The sequence below is a fragment of the Antennarius striatus genome, chromosome 2 (assembly GCF_040054535.1).
Source record: "Antennarius striatus isolate MH-2024 chromosome 2, ASM4005453v1, whole genome shotgun sequence".
Lineage (NCBI taxonomy): Eukaryota > Metazoa > Chordata > Actinopteri > Lophiiformes > Antennariidae > Antennarius > Antennarius striatus.
The window spans coordinates 11,904,558-11,925,908 of record NC_090777.1 but is presented as its reverse complement, the minus strand read 5'-3'; the positions used below and the strand labels follow the sequence as shown (position 1 = coordinate 11,925,908).

At 41.6% G+C, this 21,351-nt stretch overlaps 1 protein-coding gene across 1 annotated transcript in view; it reads right to left on the bottom strand.

Annotated features, from left to right (window-relative positions):
* Positions 1–21,351, bottom strand: part of prex1 (phosphatidylinositol-3,4,5-trisphosphate-dependent Rac exchange factor 1) — an 82,333-nt gene that overhangs the window by 42,305 nt on the left and 18,677 nt on the right. The window contains exons 4-8 of the mRNA XM_068334572.1: positions 12,090–12,194; positions 7,718–7,819; positions 7,406–7,567; positions 3,670–3,803; positions 3,248–3,363 (exon numbers count right to left, since the gene is read on the bottom strand). Coding sequence (XP_068190673.1) covers positions 3,248–3,363; positions 3,670–3,803; positions 7,406–7,567; positions 7,718–7,819; positions 12,090–12,194 — 619 coding nt within the window. The remainder of the gene's footprint in view (positions 1–3,247; positions 3,364–3,669; positions 3,804–7,405; positions 7,568–7,717; positions 7,820–12,089; positions 12,195–21,351) is intronic.

Genomic DNA, 21,351 nt, shown 5'->3' with positions numbered 1-21,351 from the left:
GTCACATAATTGAAAAATAATGGTTTTCTTTCTCTCCATTAAAGACTATGAGATAATATAGGACCTACAACATGAGGAAAATGTGAGTGGTGCCTCCCTTCTATTCTCGCAGCCACTGTATTATAAGAAAAATACTATTGCTCTCTATTTTTTTTATTTTATATACTAATCTGATCCCCGAAGAGAAATTAAGAGCACACTCTAGTTAGTAAATGCTTCAAATGCATGCATTTGAACTGCATGCAAATGCACTGCATTTGCATGCAGTGGCTAGAAAAAGTTTGGGCACCCCTGATAGTTTTCAAGATTTTCCTTAATACATCACTTGTTGTTTGGATCAACAATTCCAGTTAAATATATAATATAACAGATGAACACAGTAGTGTTTGAGAAGTGAAATGAAGTTTAGAGGATTTACAAAAGGTGTGCAATTATTATTTAAACAGAAGTAGGCAAGTGCATAAATTTGGGCACCCCCAGACCAAAATTACATCAATGTTCAGTAGAGCCTGTTTTTGCAGAAATAACAGCCTCTAAATGCTTTCTATAGTTTTCAATGAGGGTCAGAATTTTGGTTGGTTATTTTTGACTATTGGTCTTCACAACACTTGTCCAGTTTGGTTGGTTTGATGATCAGCTCGTTTAAATCACACCACACATTTTTGACAATATTCAAGTCCGGGAGTGAGATGGCTGTTCCAGAACATTGTACTTGTTCCTCCAAATGAAAGCCTTGGTAGAATTTGAACAGCGTTTAGGGTCATATCATGTCTAAGTATCCAGCCCCAGCTGGATACTTAGCGTAACTTCAACTTTGTCTCTGATTCTTAAACATTGGTTGCAAGAATCTGCTGATATGGACTGGAATCCATGCGACCTTCAACTTTAAAAAGATTGCCAGCACCTGCAATGGACTCACCCCCCCACATCATGATGGAACCACCACCAAATTTTACTGTGGGCAGCGGGTGTTTGCTGTGGAACACCGTTTTCTTCATTTGCCATGCGTACTGCCCCTTGCTGTGTCCAAATAACTCAATTTTACATTCATCAGTCCACAGCATCTCATTCCAAAATGACGTTGGCTTGTCCAAATGTGCTTTAGCATACCTCAAGCAACTCTGTTTGTGGCATGTGTGGGACAAAGCTTCTTCCGCATTGCTCTTCCATAGAGCATCCCTTTATGCAATGTGTGCTGAATAGTTGAATGATACCCAGTGACACCATCTGCAGCAAGATGATGTTAAAGGTGTTTGGAGCTGATCTGTGGGATGACTTTGACTGTTCTCACCATCCGTCGCCTACGCTTATCCGACATTTTTCTTGGCTTGCCACTCCAGGCCCTAACTAAGACTATGCCTGTGTTCCATTTCCTCACTACGTTCCTAGCAGTGGAAACTGACAGCTGAAATTTTTGAGATAGCTTTTTGCATTCACAATATCTTAATGTTGGACAGTAACAAAAGTGAAGTTATTATTATTGGGCCTCAGCATCTTAGAGGTGATTTTTCTAACACTGTCATTCATTTAGATAACATTACTCTATCTTCTACTAATGATGTGATAACGTGGGAGTGATTTTTGATCAAGATCTGTCCTTTGACTCTCATATTACCCAGTCTGTATCTCTGGCAGCGTTCTTTCACTTACGAAACATTGCTAAAGTTAGAAATTTCTTAACCTGAAAAAAACGCAGAAAAAAAATATTCATGTCTTTGTTACTTATAGATTGGATTACTTCAATTCCTTATTATCGGCCTGTTCTAGCTCCTCTATTAGGACTCTTCAGTTAGCTCAGAATACAACTGTCCGCTTACTGACTCAAACTGGGAGGAGAGAGCACATCTCTCCTGCCCTAGCATCCTTACATTGGCTCTTTATTAAATCTAGTATATTCAAAATCCTCATTATCACATATAAAGCTCTTCACTGTAAACGTCTCTCTTACATTGAAGATCTCAATGAAGTGTATCACCCACCCACCCAGGACCCTTCGGTCTGAGGATACAGGATTTCTGGTTACCCGTCAGGTCTTTAAGAGTAGAAACAGAGGCAGAAGCTTTGGCTATCTGGCCCCTTTACTCTGGAACAATCTCCTGGCCTCGGTCTAGGGGGCAGACACCCTAGGCTTATTTAAGAGTAGACTAAAAACCCTCCTCTTTGATAGAGCCTACAATTAGAAATAACACAGATTCTACTAGAGAAGCTCCTATTGGCTTAGGCTGCTGAGGGTATTTTTCTCCGTCTCTCCCGTTAAACGGAGTTACTTTGGAGCTTCTGCCATTTAACTTTCATTACTTTTCTAATTTGCTACAAACATTAAACCATACTTTTCGTTTGCTAGATACTGCCACTGTCTTTGTGCTTCTGTTCAACAGGCGGGGAACAAGCATAGAAGACAGGAAAACCAAAGGTCTGGAAATCCCGTCTCTACTTCAGCAACAACAACACAATCTGGACTGGAAATTCAATCTGACCTATCTGCCACTTTCTCTGTCTGTCTTTCTTTCTTTTCCTTGCCCTATCTCTAACCCCAGTGTACTTCTTTTCCACCCAACCAGTCAAGGCGGATGACCGCCTTCGAGAGTCTGGGTCCTGTCCGGAGTTTCTTCCTCAATGAGGGAGTTTTTCCCCGCCACTGTCCCTTCTGCTTGCTCTTGAGGGTTCTGTTGGTTTTCTGTCTGTTAAAGCGCTTTTAAATGTCTTACGATGTGATTAAGCACTATATAAATAAAAGTTGATTGATTACAGATTGAACACTTTTAAATTTTGTGCTCTGAATCTCCTGTATAGCTATTAATCATTTTGTTAAAACTAAAGAATGCAGAGATTTTTACAAAAGGTAAGTACATTAATTATTATTATGGTTTCCTATTCGCAACTGGTCTGTGGACTGCAACCATGATGTGCCCCGGTATGAAACCGACACACCTTACTTAAGACTTTACTGATGAGCTGACATCAAAAACTGATACATGAGCTTTGCAAGCTACATCCTGTTTGAAATTTGGTGTAAGTATGATACTCCACCCAAACTGTCAAGCAAGACACCTGACTCATAATCAACCACCGAAATGACATAGTTTAATGAAGAAATTATCACGGTTATTGCAAAATGCTATTTTGTGTATTAACAACATTGGGTAGTAACAACCAAGGATCCCTTGGAAACTATACAATGGCTCTGGGAGCGTTGAATGAATGGAAATGGAGTATCCAAAGGTAATGCTGCAGGCCAAACACAAACCTGTTCCATCTTCCACATTTTCCACCTCCATCACCTCAGTGTTGATTCGGCCTCTGAACACATAGAGGGGTCCGTTGATAGACTTGGTCCTCTTTGTGGACTTCTTTCCAGAAACCCTAGGAAATTGGACGATGCTGTGGTCACACTTGGCAGAGAGAACATCCGTTAATCTAGTGCCACAGTAACTAAATAACTTTCCTGTAACATCATGCATATTCATGCAGACACAGCTAGAGGTGACTCATGATGTTGTACCATGTTTGTTGCCTTTATACTAAATATGGTCAAAATAAAGATGAATGAGAATCTCTGGCTCTTTCAGATTCTGTCGGTCAGTGATTACTTTCTGAATGGTTTTTCTTTATTTCTGTGTGTTCTTGCACATTTTAAACTACAGCTGTCCTGGAAGTTGCTGGTCTCACCTGGACTTCCTCTTACAATAAACCAAAAGGTTATCAAACAAGAAGAACACGCGCTCCTGGATATTGCCAGCTGAGATTTTGAGGAGATTTCCATGCAGCAACAACTCTGTGCAAATGTCTGTCAGGTTGGTTCCCTGTAGAAAAACAAAACAGAAAATGGTATTAGCCAAGTCCAGTCAGTTCACTTATCTCAAGGCACTTTCCCGCAATGGTGGCTGGAAAAAACATTGCCATGCAACAGCCAGAAACCTCGAGCCAATCCTGGAAGACGGCTCTGCAAGTGGCGTCATTACCAAGAGAATATGAATTAGATCTCAAAAGATGGTGTTTTTCCCCCTCACATAGTGGGCCATTATCATTTCCAGACTCTCCATGCCACAATTGTTCTTTGTTTACATTAAACAGAGCATAAATCTGCTATCACATCATGACAATTTAAAAATGTGTTTTTATCTTCATTTTCAATGAATGAGGGAAAACGCAACTGACACTCACAGCCTCCAAAGCTCATCTGTGCCAGCACAGATAGTCGTGATCATTCAATTTGTGACCAGAAAAACACGAGGCTATTTGTGCCCACAATAACACAAGGAGCTGAAGAGTTTCCAAACGTTACTGCAAAGTTGTGTGGAGCCGTAGGCTCAAATAAATTCAAATAAATGTTGGTTAAGTGATAACACTGAACACAAAGGAAGCAAAGCAACCCTGCACAACTGTTACCTTGGCCTACATAGAGTTTCCTGTGGGATGTTTCTCAGGATGTAAACACATGTACATCCTCACCCGTGCCTGTAAGCATCCACATAAAGACACAGCTGTATGACTGGAAAAATAGACGGCATGACCGATACTGTTGGTGGATGTGTTCAAGCCCTATTCTGATCCCTGCAGTAAGACCGGATCCAACGATTCGTTTCTCTACCAAGCAAAGGCAAAGTTAAAACGGAGCCATCATACCACGTCTACCTTAATGTACTTTTGCAGACAGATGTCTTTTGTTACTCCGCAGGATGCGATTGACGTCTTAAAGGCAGTTTTTCATCAGCTATCAAATACACCACAACCTGCTGAGACGAAAGATCTTTTCTTCTTTGGGCGGCAGTACAAAGGCCAACGAAACAAACCACACACTGATCTTTTAGTGAACAGACTAGAACATGGAACAACTCTCTCTGTTGAACACATGTTCATCATTTCCAGTATAGACTTCTATATACAGTAATCCCTCGCGCATTCGCGTGGGAAAAGATAATACAGATAGAAGGTGGTTTAATATCAGTATGGGTAGGGTTCATAAACTTTTAAAATTACCGTAAATGATAGGATAAATAGTTTGTCGCTATATTGCGGAATTCGTTATTCGTGTGTGGTTCCTGGAACCTATTAACCGCGAGTAACGATGATGCACTGTCATTTTAATCCAAGATGAAGAGGTGTATAATTGTGTGCGTTTTTTGAGGTGGACTGAAAATAACCCTGTTTGGAAAAGTTATTTGTGAGCTGTTCAGTCTTTCCTCATTAACCGACAGTCATTTACAACTAAATAAGATATGCATCATTCATAGACCACAACCTTTCATTAAGCTTAAGTGCTCAAACGTCAAAAACAATAGCTCATGTTATTTTGTACTTGTCAGTTTAGGAAATAAAAAGTTTTCATATTTCTTGGAAATGGACCATCAAAACAGATGTATGAGCAAACACGGACACACACGTTCCTGCCCAAGTTTTGAATGACAGATTTAACTACCTGTATTTCCTAATGTCAACATTAGACAACCAAGGAACTTTTATACCATTTAGTTTAACAAAAATAACTTTTGAGATTCACTGAGAAAGACTTCTTACCTGTGGTCACCCACCAAAGGCCTTTTAAACAGGACTACTACAACATTAAGTTAAAATACAACTCATTACTCATTGTTAAATGGCTCATTCCACTCTAAATCATGTGGAACTAAACACACCCATGTGTGGACTTGAGACAACCTCCCCCTTTGTCTTGTTGAAAACCCATTACCCAATGCAATATCACCCCCAGACACACGCATACATTTGATTTGGACTTCATTGCTGCCTTTGAGGTTTCTGACATGGGTTCGCAAAACCCCTGTGGTAGCCCCGCGCTGGCCGCACCCTCGCTCAACCGTCGATAATTGATTCCCATGAGTATAAATCTATGATGGATGTTCGTTGATCCAGAGTTCATAGAGAGAAAAAATATTCTCTGAGCACTTCTTAAGGAGAAACCCGACAGGGTCTGGGGAGAGGATCGTATATCTGACGATCAATTCGCCCTCATGTTTACCGCACTAAGAAGAGAAGGGGATGGGCACGAGTCTGCAAGAATTCAGCCTGCACCTCTGGGTGCACATGAATGTGTGTTTTGCAGCGTGTGTTTAAATGCATGTGTGCGTTTTCCTGCATTTATAATGAGTGTGTAAACAGGCAAATGTAACGGTACATTACGATGATGTGTACAGCAGCAGTAATGCATCTGGGCCTGAATCGGCACAATTGTCTTCCTCTTCCATTAGGGCTGGAGATGATTAGCCTGGAGAGTGGTTGGAGAGATGTGAAGAAGAGGACGACTAACGCTGCAAAGCGGTGGGCTCACTGTGTAGGACAGGGTGGGCTGAGGAGTCTCTCCCAACATGTTGGCTGGCCGGGCAGAGCTCTCCCTCAGCCTGAAGCTGATGACTATTGAATCTAATCTTAGTTGAATAATCATTCAGATTCCAGTAGTTTATGGTAAATCAGCAAACATGAACCTTTTTTCTTGATTTAATAGTGAATTAGTTGCATTTGGGTTACATTTGACAAAAGTGTTCACGACTGACAACTCTGATGCACACAATTGCAAAAATAATGACACACGCCTCTACATGTCCCTAAAGCCGAGAAGAACTTCTTTTGTGATTATGTCAATTAATCTGTAAAAACCGATGGCTCTATAACTTTAATTGCGAGAAATTACAACTTTGATTTATTCTGAAAATCACTGAATAATTTGTCTTGATATTTAATGTCTTTTGGTTTTAGGAGGCAGGGAGCCTCTTAAAGGTCAACAAATTGCCCACCTAACAGAAATACACACACACACACACACACATACACATACACACACACTTGATTATTCACCACAAAAAGTAAGTATCCCTTGTGAGGTACTGCCTGTATTCTGTCGGTGAATAATCGTTTCTCATTCAGAGCTGTGGTGGTGGACAATCATGAAGGTTAAACGGTGCTATTTTTCTGGGGAAAAGGAAAACGGGGATCTCTTTGGAAAGCCAATCTTAAGTTGTCCCAATAGGACCCGCTCTCCTGTTCAATTGTTCAGTTTTCTTCCCTCGCCCCTTCAAATGTCCCCTTCCCAGTGAGTGTGAGACAAGAGCTCTACTTCCTAGGTCTCTCCTGATTGGGCAATATGCCCGTTGGCATTCCAGTTGGCACCCCCATCTCAGGGGATTGTCCCATTGGTGCCTGCTAAGACAAGGCCTCCGTTGTGGAGAATGAGGGAGGCGTGAAATGCACTAGACTCTCCGTTCTGCTCCCAAGCCCTGTCTGTGGCCCCTGCGCTCAGAGCTGTGATTTGGCCGCTACAGTGCTTAACTCGATAGAGAAATGAACACTGTGGTAATTGAGGGCATTTCTGAAATATTTTTTGTAATGGTCATGTTAAAGGACTTTCATTTCTCCTTTTACAAAAACCTCTGTCTGCTCTTCTTGTGCTCACCTCCCAGCCCTCAATGTGGGACTGCAGCTGTTCCAGAGCCTCCAGTTTCTCCATTTGTCTCTTGGTCTCATTGATGTTTGAGCAGACAGCCTTCATGGCCTGCAGAGCCTCCTCCACTGCTGGATAGTCAGCATGTTTCTTTGGGGTGCGCTTCAGCAATTCCTAGGTGAGGGAATAATAAAGTGGTTCTACATGGATTGAGATTTCTTATGTCATGCATTACTTAATTGTCCTACTGTCTGAACAAGCTGTGAATGTGTCAAACCGAGCTGCTGTGATGATGGCATCATTATTGCAGCAGTTGTGCAATACCTTCAACAGCAGAGGGTATTTGCAGATCCTCTGAATGGGGGTTAGAAGGTAGCCCTCCAGGGGAATATCAGTGCTTTTCTTCCCACCGAGCAGCATACAATGCTGTGAGAGAAACACAAAACAAAGAACACTACACATCAGGGCACACCTAGGCACATTAACTATCTAATAAAGGAAGGACAATGTGCATCGCTGGACAGAAAGAATAATAATCTGCCTGACAAGCAAAGGGTTAAGTGTATAAAATAAAAGAAACCGTTAAACTCTAATACAACAAAGTATTACATCACCAAGAGAATTACAACAAAATATGGAAAACAACACAAGAATATTTATTTACCACATCCAGCTTTTCCAAAATGCATCTTTATGTGTTCAATACATGTTCCATAAAACTTCAAAATTATCAACATCAGCCCATAACGGAAGAAAAGAAAACTCGTTTTAGAAGATTTGCTTCTATCGTGCATGTTTTTTCAGCACTAAACAGATTTTAATGGACTTTGATTGACTATGGTTGTCGTTTCCAGTTGGTCACAGTCTGGTGCAGCTGTATCCGATACGTAGCAGCTCCAGGTGCAGCTGGATTATCAGTCTGTCAGCCTACGAGAGAAGTTTTAGGTGGAACCCTCTCCACGAGTTCACTGCTCTATTGATTAATTTACCAAACCTGTGTTGACATGTGCTCTTGATACATACAAATGTTTTCCTGCCACCAATGAGGTATTTTTGTTTAGTCTTTTTAATAACGTGGAGCCGGATGATTATTTTATAAATTATATTTATCCATTTATTTTTGTTGGTTTTAACTCTGCATTGGCATTTAAAACTGTTGGTTTTGCTATTATTTTATTCATTACATTATTTCATTAATTGATCGCTGCGATTACTCTAAATGTAAACTGTCACTTTCATTTGGGTGAAAGGTTTACCACCGAAGATCACATCCTGTTACTAAGATTATTATTTCTGGTCTCTGAAAGCCACATTTTGAGATGTAGGTTGATGCGAGTGTATTTTAAACTACACTCTTTATCAGACTTACTTATAAGTCAAGGCTATGAATGAATTTGTGGTCCAATATTCTTCCTCAATAACAACATAAGATTTGGGACCTCAAGATTCCTACATGTAGCTTTGGTTTCAGCCACAGCACCACTAGGATCCTGTCTAATAGGGTGTCTGTATAGGCCTGTGTTTCAACCCACTGTTCATGGACCACGTAACGAATGGAAATGAGTTCAGGCTGGCCCCGCCCACTCACGGAAGTGGATGTGGGCGGATGTGCTGGTGTTTTGTTCTAGAGTGTGTGTGTGTGTGTGTGTGTGTGTGTGTGTGTGTGTGTGTGTGTGTGTGTGTGTGTGTGTGTGTGTGTGTGTGTGTGTATTGTACAGAGCAAGTTCTGAGCACCTATAGTGTTAGTGTTCTCTTCTTGGAAGCTTATAATGGCTTCATAATTGGCCTGAAGTCTGAACGACACATCACAGGAAATGTTTTCTGATAGGTGGAGTCAGTAAATGAGGGAGATGGTGGTTTTCTCATGTCTGGGTCATCCTTGGAGGCCATGCGCATATGATTTTGTTGGAACACCACATTAAAAACGAGCATTTTGCATTATTTTTAGACTTTTCAGAATATTTTGCAGTTTATTTTAATTTACTTCAATACTAATATAAAAAGATCATATTCTTTGTGTTTCTGGAAATCAAAGTTCTGAGAGTCACTATATATGATGATTGTTTGGACAATATCTTGCCACCTGCCACCACTAGCTGGGGGGGGGGGGGGGTGAGACGATGTCTTCACCCTTGCATCATTGGATTGCCAGTGTCAAAATTCATTCTTGGACGTGAAAGTTATTTTATATACTGTACTCATGTGTGTGTATTATATATATATATATATATATATATATATATATATACACACACACACACACACATATATATATATACACACTATATATATATACTATATATACCATATATACCATTGATACCATTGACTGATACCATTGACACTGATACCATTGACCGGCGGCTCAGTCAATGGTATCAGTTCCTTCATCCTCCAGGAACTACCTGCACACTCTAGCCACATAAGGTCAAGCCCTGTCGTGGCCCACGAGTAACCCAGGTCCCACTGCACCACCGTTGGTTCTGTGTGTCCTTTCAGGGAAATGCCTCCTCAGACCATCACTGACCCACCACCAAATCGGTCATGCTGAATGATGTTGCAAGAAGCATAACATTCTCCATGGCATCTCCACACCCTTTCACGTCTGTCGCATGTGATCAGGTTGAACCTGCTCTCATTGGTGAAGAGCACAGGGCGCTAGTGGCGTAGTTGCCAATTCTGGTGGTCTATGGCAAATACCATCGAGCTCTACGGTGCTGGGCAGTGAGCACAGGGCCTATTACAGGACACTGAGCCCTCAGGCCACCCTCATGGAGCCCGTTTCTGATTGTTTGGTCAGAAACATTCTCACCACTTGCCTGCTGGAGGACACTTTGTAGAGCTCTGGCTGTGATCATCCTGTTCCTCCTTGCACAAAGGAGCAGACACCGATCCTGCTGAGGGTTTAAGGACCTTCTACGGCCCTGCTAAACTCTGACTTATATATACAGTATATAATATTAAAAAAACATTACCCATTGTTTCACTCTGGGCTGTACCATAAACAAATTTAACAAACCCTTGTGTCTAATATTATTTATTTTACTGGCTCTTTACCCTGCAAAAAACCCTCACTGCTCAACAAGACAATCAGAGACAAACCTTCTTGTTCCCAAGATGGTTTTAGTTTGGTGAGCACCTTCAGAATGTGTTTCAAGAGGGGGCTGCTTACAGTTATACTTCTGTCTGTACATTGTATTTTGCAGGAGTACAGCTCTTCTGTTTGCTGTGAGCTCATGGGACAGAATGAAAGATCAAAAGCTGAGAAGCGGATAAGCTACTAGAGACCTCTTCAGTGAGAAAGAAGACAAAAGGATCAGTTCAGAGCATGATAATCATATGGAAACTCCTTTCAGCCCGACAGCAGGAGAGAATGGTGCAGAATTTTGATGGGAAAATGGGCAACAAAAATGCAACTGAATAAAGAGGAAGAAAAATTAATTATATAAATTCCTGATGTGATAAGTTACTTCACACCCACTAAACCCTCCCAAATTTTTTTTGTAATCGACCAGCCTACAGCAAGAACTCCTCCTACATTTCACTCTGACCTCCTTTTTCTTTCACTTCCCTTCTCTCTACTGTTTCACTGGAATGAAAACTTCAAATATATTTACAGACTTTCTTTACTGTGATTCAATTAAAATTAAATAGTCTAACTGAGGACAAAATTATGGAGTTTAGACACAGCTGAGCAGAAGCAGACGGCACTACTCCAATTAATTACTAGTACCACAACTTGAACCGAAACCTCCTCATTCTCTGTCCTCAGCTATTCTTCTTTTTAGAGTAAGATATTAACAACCATTTTATGTATTTCTATGTATCTTGTTTTTATTATTCCTTAGTTCTGAGTTTCAACACCAAGCACATAACTAGCACGTAGTCTAGTAATTGGGAATATATAGGTCTGACGGCGGCCCTATAACTACAGCCATAGATTACAATACCATGTAGTGATGTTGTAAAAGACTTAACCAATTAATTCCTGCATGGCTGGGCCACAAAAAGCAAAAAGCCAAAGCACACAGTAAGACTCTAGTCCCATTGTTTCCAGTACTCTGAGTAAGAATGATGGTATGGAATCAAGCCACCAGGCAGTGGCAAACACAGCCTCAGATCTCTCAGCCAAATCCAGAAGGCTGCAAACACTCTGCAGCTGTCAAGCCCACAATCTACACATGATTTCATTGGTTATGCCCTCACTCAAAAGTCCAGGCACCAACCTAAGTTCAGGGCCCAAAGATTTCAGTGACAAAACACAGCTGGCAGCGGAAACACAACGTGAGCGACACAAAAGTGACCTTGGTGGTGGCTGCATCCTGTCCTGGCAGGAAGAACCCCCTGACCTTGTAACATTTTCTTCCATTTATTCAAGCGTTAACATGGAAACGGTGTGGATATGATGGAAGGAAAAAGACGGCGGAAACAAATGAAATAACTGAGAAGAGGCTCATGGGACAAAAGACTTATAGAGCAATGACGATAAGGTGAGAGGCTTATTAGACAGCATCTATGTGACATAACACATAAAAGTTTTTTTTCTTAATCATGCAGAAGACATAAAAGAGGAGGAAACAGACCTCCTAAAAGAAAAAAAAAACAAGTTCAAGAAAAACATGCAAACACTTCTTGTGTGGGCAAACAATGCCAAGAAACGGTGAAGGAAGCAACAGCAGAGCAGAGATGAACTTACCAGCAGGAAGGTCCTGATGTTGGGTATCTTGTTAAGCTCCATCAAAAGTCTCAAAGCCTTTTCGTGATTACTGCAGTATTCACCATACACTGAGAATCTCTCCCTCTGTGGAACAGGACAAACTCTGGTCAGGATTGCAGACAAGCAGCTTAAGAGTTTATCTCACTGGGTAGCTTCACCAAATCTAACCACATTAAGTGACCATAACAATTCAGCTGATCTCAAGTAAAGTGGTAAATAATTATGTAGCTGTCATTGCTTATTATTCTATTAATTGATTTAGCAAAATCACCTTTTGCTACCGTATGCTGTTATTACGGTAAATGGAACTGTAACCATGATTAGACAGGACAACAGGTTTTTGAACTGTTGTGAATTTCTATCATCAATAGGCAAGCTTGCCTTTTGCAAAGACATTTAGATTATACTGTGGGGAGGTCATTCCAACAATGAGCCTCCACTTTTGATGGAGCGACATCACACTGTGCAACAAAAGTACCACAGGTAGCACTTCTACATGAGCTTTCGTCCCGAGGTCATTTAGTTTCCCTTACAATGGGTAATGTGAGATGTGGGCGAGTCAGTCTTCTACAGGTTGTAATGCATTATTGATTTAAAAAAAACTGTAGACAACATGCAGCATCACAGCTGCAGTTGAACTTATACCCTGGAGCTTCTGGAAGCCTATTGTGTATATGCAATATGTGACAGTAATTGGGATGTGAAACCATGTACATAGCGGAGCTTAAGCTAGAGGTATAGTAACCACATCTGTCATTTGAAACAGCCGAGTAAAGGAAATCTGAAACTACAGGTGCTTGAACATCACTTTAACCTTAACTCAAATGCCAGTGCCCAAAGCAATTGCACTGAAAGAATAATCAATATCAATCAGACTACTGGGTTTGATAGCTTTTATGATTAGACAAACTGTATCTAAAGATACATGTGTTGAAACAAATGCTTAACAAGCTACCGTCCTCTGTAGATGAGGAAAAGGATGCGATGGGTGTTTACTTCCACACACAAATAAAACGACACACAGGATGTCTGTACTAGATGTGTGTGTCTGTTTAACACAACACCCCATCAGTGCAGACAGAGGCAGCCAAACATAGCTTTTTATAGAACTGTGTGCTCAGACTCATTCCCTGGACCAGAGGGAGGCGAAAATCATTTGTACATGTGTAACACAAGGGAACAGCACAATGTAAACGGTGAACCGTTTTTTGCCACACAGGCAGGCAGGAACCCAAACACACCCAAAGCCACTTTTGGCAGGGGATTCCAGTCTAAAGCATCACTGGGAGCAACAGCTGGGCCAGCATATGGTATGAGACCCCACACACTAACTGAGTTACACACTGCACAGCCTGTTGAAGAGACCACAGGAGAGTCAGGACTTGAGAATGTGCATTCCACTCTTCAGTCTATTTGTTCATATGCAGATGTCATGTTCATGACTCCTATTTGAAGCAGTCTGATAAAGGACATGCATGATGTCATAAAACACAAGCTCAGCCTTGAAGATCTCTGCCAAAAGGGAAATTCAAGGTGCTCTTACAGTTGGGTTGATTCTGGTTCTATGTTACTGACAGCAAAATAGATCATCTGGCAACAATTGACTGTTACTGCAACTTCTCCCAATATTACTTTGCTGGAAAACAATTTGCAAAGTCAATGTACTTAAAAAAGCATTAGTCCTGAGTGCACAGTCTGCAGCATTGGAAAACCCACAGCATTGTCCATAAAGTCTTAAAATGGGTACATTAGCTTGTGAAACCCATAAAGTAAAGGTCTCCTGTCTGACTGCTGTCCATAAGTGCAGAGTCTCAACTGAACATGCCCAGAAAATGAAGTCAAGCAGTAAACAGAATGACATTTTTGCTTGACTTAGTATCCAGGAATCATCCAGTATCTCTGAATGATTCCTGAGTATTAATTATGAGGTTCCTGTCTCAAATAAAAAACAACCAAAACCCATGAATCAACTATGGTGTCAAAGCTAGCTGAATATCGAAGGGGTGTTTAAGTCCACGAATGCAGCTGCAGATATCAGTTGACACTTACATGCTTCTGGTAACACTTCAGTTGCTGAATCTGAAGACAGCAGGTCTTTCTGCTGCTGCTGCTGTTTACTACCAAAGCCCAGCCGAAGGCAGTTCCTTTTCTCAATGACTGTAAACACACAGTCAACTGAAGCACAACTATATATGTAACTGGGGCCAAATAGTGAGCTGCTTTTTCTCCTTTCGGCTTTTCCCTTCAGGGGCTGCCACAACAAATCAACTGCCTCTAACCCTGTCTTCTGCATCCTCTTCTCTCACACCAACTACCTTCATGTCCTCTTTCACTACATCCATAAACCTCCTCTTTGGTCTTCCTCTAGGCCTCCTGCCTGGCAGTTCAAAACTCAGCATCCTTCTACCAATATATTCACTATCTCTCCTCTGGACATGTCCAAACCATCTCAGTCTGGCCTCTCTGACTTTATCTCCAAAACCTCTAACATGTGCTGTCCCTCTGATGTACTCATTCCTGATCCTATCCATCCTGGTCACTCCCAGAGAGAACCTCAGCATCTTCATCTCTGCTACCTCCAGCTCTGTCTCCTGTCTTTTCCTAGTGACACTGTCTCCAGACCAGTGGTTCTTAACCTTGTTGGAGGTACAGAACCCTGCCGGTTTCATATAGTCACTCACTGAATCCTTCTTCAGTAAAAAACATTTTTTAAAAATCAAATTTAAGACATAAGTATATGTTTTACTGGTGTATTTAATGAATAGTGCATTAATGTCACCTTTTTCAAAGAACAAAACCAAGACATGAACTCACATGAAATGACCTACCTGCAAATTAGAGTGAGTTCTGTTGTTATTGAGAGACCAGTTCAAATATGCGTGGCTTCACCTTGACAAGTGCTACTCTTACATCATTTTCACGGTAAAGTCTGTTTCTTTTGTTTTCCATGCAGCTTAAAAGTGTTCCTTTATTTTTGCCAGTGCGAGACTAAAGTTGCTCAAGTTGACATTGCAAATCATGCAGAACGCTCCCATCATGTTCTGTTATACAGTACATGTAAATTCACGTTGCACATATTCGTCCAACCACTTTCTTTTTTTGCTCAACATAGTTACTATGAATTAAAACATTAAGAAAGCAATCAGATGTCGTACCATCATGACAGGCATAAATCGACTACTCAGTGCACAAAATCCCATGTAGCACAGGTAGGCTAATCTATGTAGCATGATCACCTGCAGCCAGTGATGGCTAAGTGGGGCGTGTCAACACAAATTGACACGATGTGTCAAACGTACACAGTGACTCGTGTATGTTCAGCAAAAACACCCGACACGATGTGTCGGGTGTTTAGTCTTGACCTCCGTCTCCGCCGAACCCCTGAGACCAACTCACCGAACCCCTAGGGTTCAATAGAACCCAGGTTAAGAACCACTGCTCTAGACCAAACAACATTGCTTGTCTGACCACAGATTTGTACACCTTTCCTTTCATTTTAGCTGAAACTCTTCTATCACACATCCCACCTGACACTTTTCTCCATCCGTTCCATCCTGCCTGTACACGCTTCTTCAGCTCTTTTCCACACTCCATTGCTCTGGACTGTTGACCTTAAGTACTTACAATCCTCCACCTTCTTGATGTCTTCTCGCTGTAACCTCACTCTTCCACTAGGGTCCCTCTCATTCACACACATGTACTCTGTCTTACTGTGGCTAACCTTCATTTGTCTCCTTTCCAGGACAAACCTCCACCTCTCTAGCTTCTCCTCCACCTGTTCCCTGCTCTCACTACAGATCACAATGTCATCTGCAAACATCACAGTCCATGGAGATTCCTGTCTAACCTCGTCTGTCAGCCTGTCCATCACCATTGCGAACAAGGGGCTCAGAGCTGATCCCTGATACTGTCCCACCTCCACCTTGAACTCCTCTGTCACATCTTCAGCACACCTCACCATTGTCCTACAGTCCTCATATATGTCCTTCACCGCTTTTACATACTTCTCTGCCACTCCAGACTTCCTCATACAATACCACAGTTCCTCTCTGGGCACCCCACAATGCAGCTCCCTCCATCCTTCTCTGTACTTCTCTATCAACATCCTCAAAGCAAATACTGCATCTGTAGCACTTTTTGTCATGAAACTCACAAATGCTCACTCCTGCCCTTAATCTAGCTTCAACTACTCTTTCCCATAATTTCATTGTCTGGCTCATCAGTTTTATTCTTGTGTAGTTGCCACAACTCAGTACATCTCCATTGTACTTAAAAATGGGCACCAGCACACTTCTCCTCCATTGCTCAGGCATCTTCTCACTATCTAAGAGTTGTTGAACAACCCAGTCAGACACTCTACTGCCACCTCTCCTAGACATTTCCATACCTCGACAGGTATATCATCAGGATCTTTCCACTCTTTCATCCTCGTCAATGCCCTCTTCACTTCATCCTGACTAATCTTTGCTACTTCCTGGTCCACAACAGCCACCTCTTCTAGTCTTTGTTCTCTCTCATTTTCCTCGTTCATCAACTCTTCAAAGTATTCTTTCCATCTTCCCATCACACTACTGACACCACTACTGACACTACTGACACCTGCCATCCCTATCCTTAATCACCCTAACCTGCTGCCCGTCCTTCCCATCTCTGTCACTCTGTCTTGCCAACCTGTATAGATCAGTCTCTCCCTCCTTACTGTCAAACCTAGCATACAAGTCATCATAAGCTCCTTGTTTGGCCTACTTCTACTTTCACCTTAGGTTGCTTCTCCCTGTACTACTGTCTACTCTCCTCAGTCCTCTCAGTGTTCCACTTCTTCTTTGCCAACCTCTTTCTCTGTATACACTCCTGTACCTCCTCATTTCACCATCAAGTCTCCTTATCTACTTTCCTTCCAGATGGCACACCAAGTACTCCCCTACCTGTCTCCTTGATCACATTAGCTGGAGTTGTCCAGTCATCTGGAAGCACCTCCTGACCACCCAGAACCTGTCTTAACTCCTTCCTAAAAGTCATGCAATACTCTTCCTTTTCGGGCTTCCACCATTTTGTCCTCTGCTATGCCTTTGCCCTCTTCATCTTGATCACCACCAGAGTCATCCGACACACCACCATCCTATGCTGTTTGGCTACACTCTCACCTACCACTACTTTGCAGTCACTGATCTCCTTCAGATTACATCGTCTACACAAGATGTAGTCTACCTGTGTCCTACCTCCATTCTTATAGGTAACCCTATGTTCCTGTCTCTTCTGGATTGAAAGTATTCACTATAGCCGTTTCCATCCTTTTTGCAAAGTTAACCACCACCTGTCCTTCTGCATTCTTCTCCTGTATACCAAACCTGCCAATCACCTCCTCATCACCTCTGTTTCCTGCACCAACATGTCCATTGAAGTCTGCACCAACGACAACTCTCTCACTTCTAGGTATGCTCTGCATCACTGCATAAAGTCCAACCAGAATTTCTCCTTCTCCTCCTGCTCACATCCTACCTGTGGAGCATACCCACTAACAACATTGAACATCACACCTTCGATTTCTAGCTTCAGATTCTGACACTCTTTTTACCTCCAGGACATTCCGAACAAACTCCCCCTTCAAGATATCTCCTACTCCATTTCTCTTCCTATCTACACCATGATATAACAACTTGAACCCTACTCCTAAACTTCTAACCTTATTACCTTTCCACCTGGTCTCCTGGACACACAGTATGTCTACCTTCTTCCTCTGCGCCATGTCAACCAACTCTCTACCTTTTCCTGTTATAGTTCCAACATTCAACATCCCTACTCTCAGTCCTATATTCTTGGCGTTCCTCTTCACTTTCTCCCTACGAAAACACTTTCCTTCTCTTGCTTCTTTGACCAACAGTAGTCCAATTTCCACCGGTACCCTGTAGGTGAACAGCACCAATGGCGGTTGTTGTTAACCCAGGCTTCGACCGATCAGGTATGGAAGTCATAGATTAGATTTGCACGTTTGATTTGGCAAAAGTTTTACGTTGGATGCCCTTCCTATATTTATCTGAGCTTGGGATCGGCAAAATAAGACACTGGCTTGTGCCCTCTTTCGGCTACATTGGGGTCAATTGTGAGTGTTAATCTAAAATACCTGAACAAGTCTGAAAGGCATCAGTTGTAACCAGAATAGCTCAAAGACTTTGCTCTATCTTTGGTAAATATAGGTTTATTTGAATACTTCATGAGTGGAATGTTATTCCAGAGGCTAGATGAGTGTGTAACCCATACGAGGAATCAGAATCAAAGCACAATGGGTGTAGTTCAGAACGTGTATAATGACGAGGCTGTTGCATCTCACACAGCTTCTCATGTACACTCTCCCAAAAATAGAGCAAATATTGATGTCTCTGATTTCTCCTCAAGCATGAGTCACTTTTCACCTTCAAAGACGACCTGACCCCACAGATGCTGTGCTTAACGTCCGGGAAACAAACGGAGTCTGAATTCTTGTTATTCGTGAGAAAAATATGAGTACAGTGATACCTCTACTTACGAATGTCTCTACTTACGAAATTTTCTACTTACGAAATTTCTCAGCAGGAAAATATTGCCTCTAGTTATGAAAGAAATTTCGACATACTTAAGGTAAAAATACAGTATTGGCTGATACTCGCAGCTCCCACAGGTTCCTGAATCACCATTCTCATAGCTGCTCTACCATTGGCTATTACCTAGTATCTTCCTGGCATCCCATTGGCTAAGAAGGACCTCTGTGTGGAGCTAGATGGGTGTTTATTCAGTGTCCTCGTCATTCAGCTCTCGACCCGTGAGGTGTTATGATAGTTTTGCACAAATATACTGTATTAACTTTTTGAGTATTCACTATGGACCCCAAGAAAGTGACGGAGAAAAGAAGAAAAGAAAAGACAAAGAAAATAGTTTTTTTGTCCATATAAACAAAGAAAGAGATCATAGAAAAGCATGAAAAAGGGATGTGTTTGGTTGATCTCGCCAAAAAATATGGCCGTAATGCATCTACAATCGCCACGTTATTAAAACAAAAGGAAGTTTAAGGAGTTTAAGGCATCACGTGGGTGGTTGGAGAAGTTCAAAAGGAGGACTGGAATTTACTCTGTTGTTCGGCATGGTGAGGCAAGAGCGTATGAACCATAGAGGGCAAAAAACAATGAGGACAGCAGTTAAAAGGTAAATGACCATCATTTTTATTCTTTATTCTTTGTTTTTTACGTTATGCATTACTCTCATTTATTGTGTAATATCTAATCGTAAATTGTATTTGTTACATATTTTGATGCATTTTTATGCTTTATAAAACATTTATGTCTGAATTTTAGGGGGTTTGGAACGGATTAGGGCATTTGCATGGAAAACGCGTCTCTACTTACGTAATTTTCTACTTACGTAATTTCTTCCGGAACCAATTAATTTCCTAAGTAGAGGTACCACTGTAGTTAAAACCCTAAAATGTTCCTTATTGATTAATAGCAATTAAGAAGGTCCTTTGTAATGTTTAAAGAGTTACAATGACAGTTGGTAGTTATTTTAATTTAAATGAAACATCTTGACAATGTTCTAACATCAATGAATCTTTTTTCCTCCTCAGCTGAGTGGCAGACAGTCTCGAGGAACAGTCCAGGAGGTTAATAAAATCACAGTCATGGTGTTGACTTCCAGTTGAGGTCAAGGGCTATGGCTGGAGGGTGCCAGACACAGTCGCCCCATTGGCTGAGAAGTGTCAGTGTTAAAGGAGGCAAAGGTCATGGGTTGGAGGAGTTGAAACAGATATGCAGGTTACCACTTCACTCTCAGCCCCCTGTTTAGTAGAATACGCAAACCTAATAAAATGTTCAGGTCAAACTGTACGACAGGTGTGAACCTACTGTAAGTAGGCCAAAAGTGCTTCCATTTATTTCTTGCCTGTACGTCAAGTTAATGCATTAAACACAGCTGTGCTCAAACAATTTGCTGAAAAGGGAAAAGGAAATGACTCAAACTCTTGGGAAACACTTTGACTTTCAATGAGAATCTGATGATATCGTTTCCAGTCCCACATCTACAGATTAAAATATAGCCCTTTGGAGTATAGCTCATTAGCTTAGTATGGACTGGAAATAAAAGCAAAGGGCTACTACTTAATGTCTGTGGGTAACAAATTTATTATATTATCATACAGTAATTCTATTAACAAGTCCATTTTAGATAGACAGCAAACTCCTGAAAATGGATGCAGTTCAATGAAGACAGGAAAAAGACACATGGCCGCTCGTAAATCCTCCAAATACATTCCATATGCTTCAGTAAATAAAATCACACTCGCTTGAGTGGAGCTGTATTCAAACACTCTTTATATTTATTATATCGCAGTAACAATGTAGCAACAGTATTGATCGCTGCTTCATCTCAGTGACTCATCATCACCTGATATTGATCTCCAATAACAATTCCCATCATGACACTGCTGGCACAGACAAGTCCTAACCTCAAATTACATTTTAATTATGAAGAGACTGAGACTGTTCCATTTATTCAGTTAGAAATCAAATCACCTGCAGCATCTCTATTATCTATCCAGTCTGACTTCTATATCTGTCTCATCACGGAGCGATGGAAAGAAACAGATTGGACTCCTGTAATCAATTTTCCGCCCTTGCCCTGACAGACTGGTGACCAGAAGGCCACACACACACATGCTTCAAGGTATATTTTGATGATGCAATTGAACAGACATCCACAGATGTGATTAAAGAATTCATGGTGAATAAGGATCATTATTGCTGAGGGTGGTGTTAGGCAAACAGATGGAGGGATATCCAGATGACATGGTCTATGACGCAGTGAAGATGATATGAATATTGTTTGAGAGAGAGAGAGAGAGAGAGAGAGAGAGAGAGAGCGAGAGAGAGAGAGAGAGAGAGAGAGAGAGAGAGAGAGAGAGAGAGAGAGAGAGAGAGAGATGGGAGCTGACAGAGGACAAGAGACTGAGGGCTACCAGCGGATCCATTATCCCCTCACTGAGTGACACAACTTCTCTTCTCCCCAAAGACAGACCAGTCTTTGTTTGTTCATTCCCTGGGGCCAAACAAGTTCAAACTGAGGGGAGAGGAAGAGTTAGGGGTTGGAGGGGAGTTGAATCTTAGGCTGAGGGCTAAAAAAAATGGAAAGGAGGAAAAACAGAATAGTGGAAGTAGTGTGTGTGTGTGTGTGTGTGTGTGTGTGTGTGTGTGTGTGTGTGTGTGTGTGTGTGTGTGTG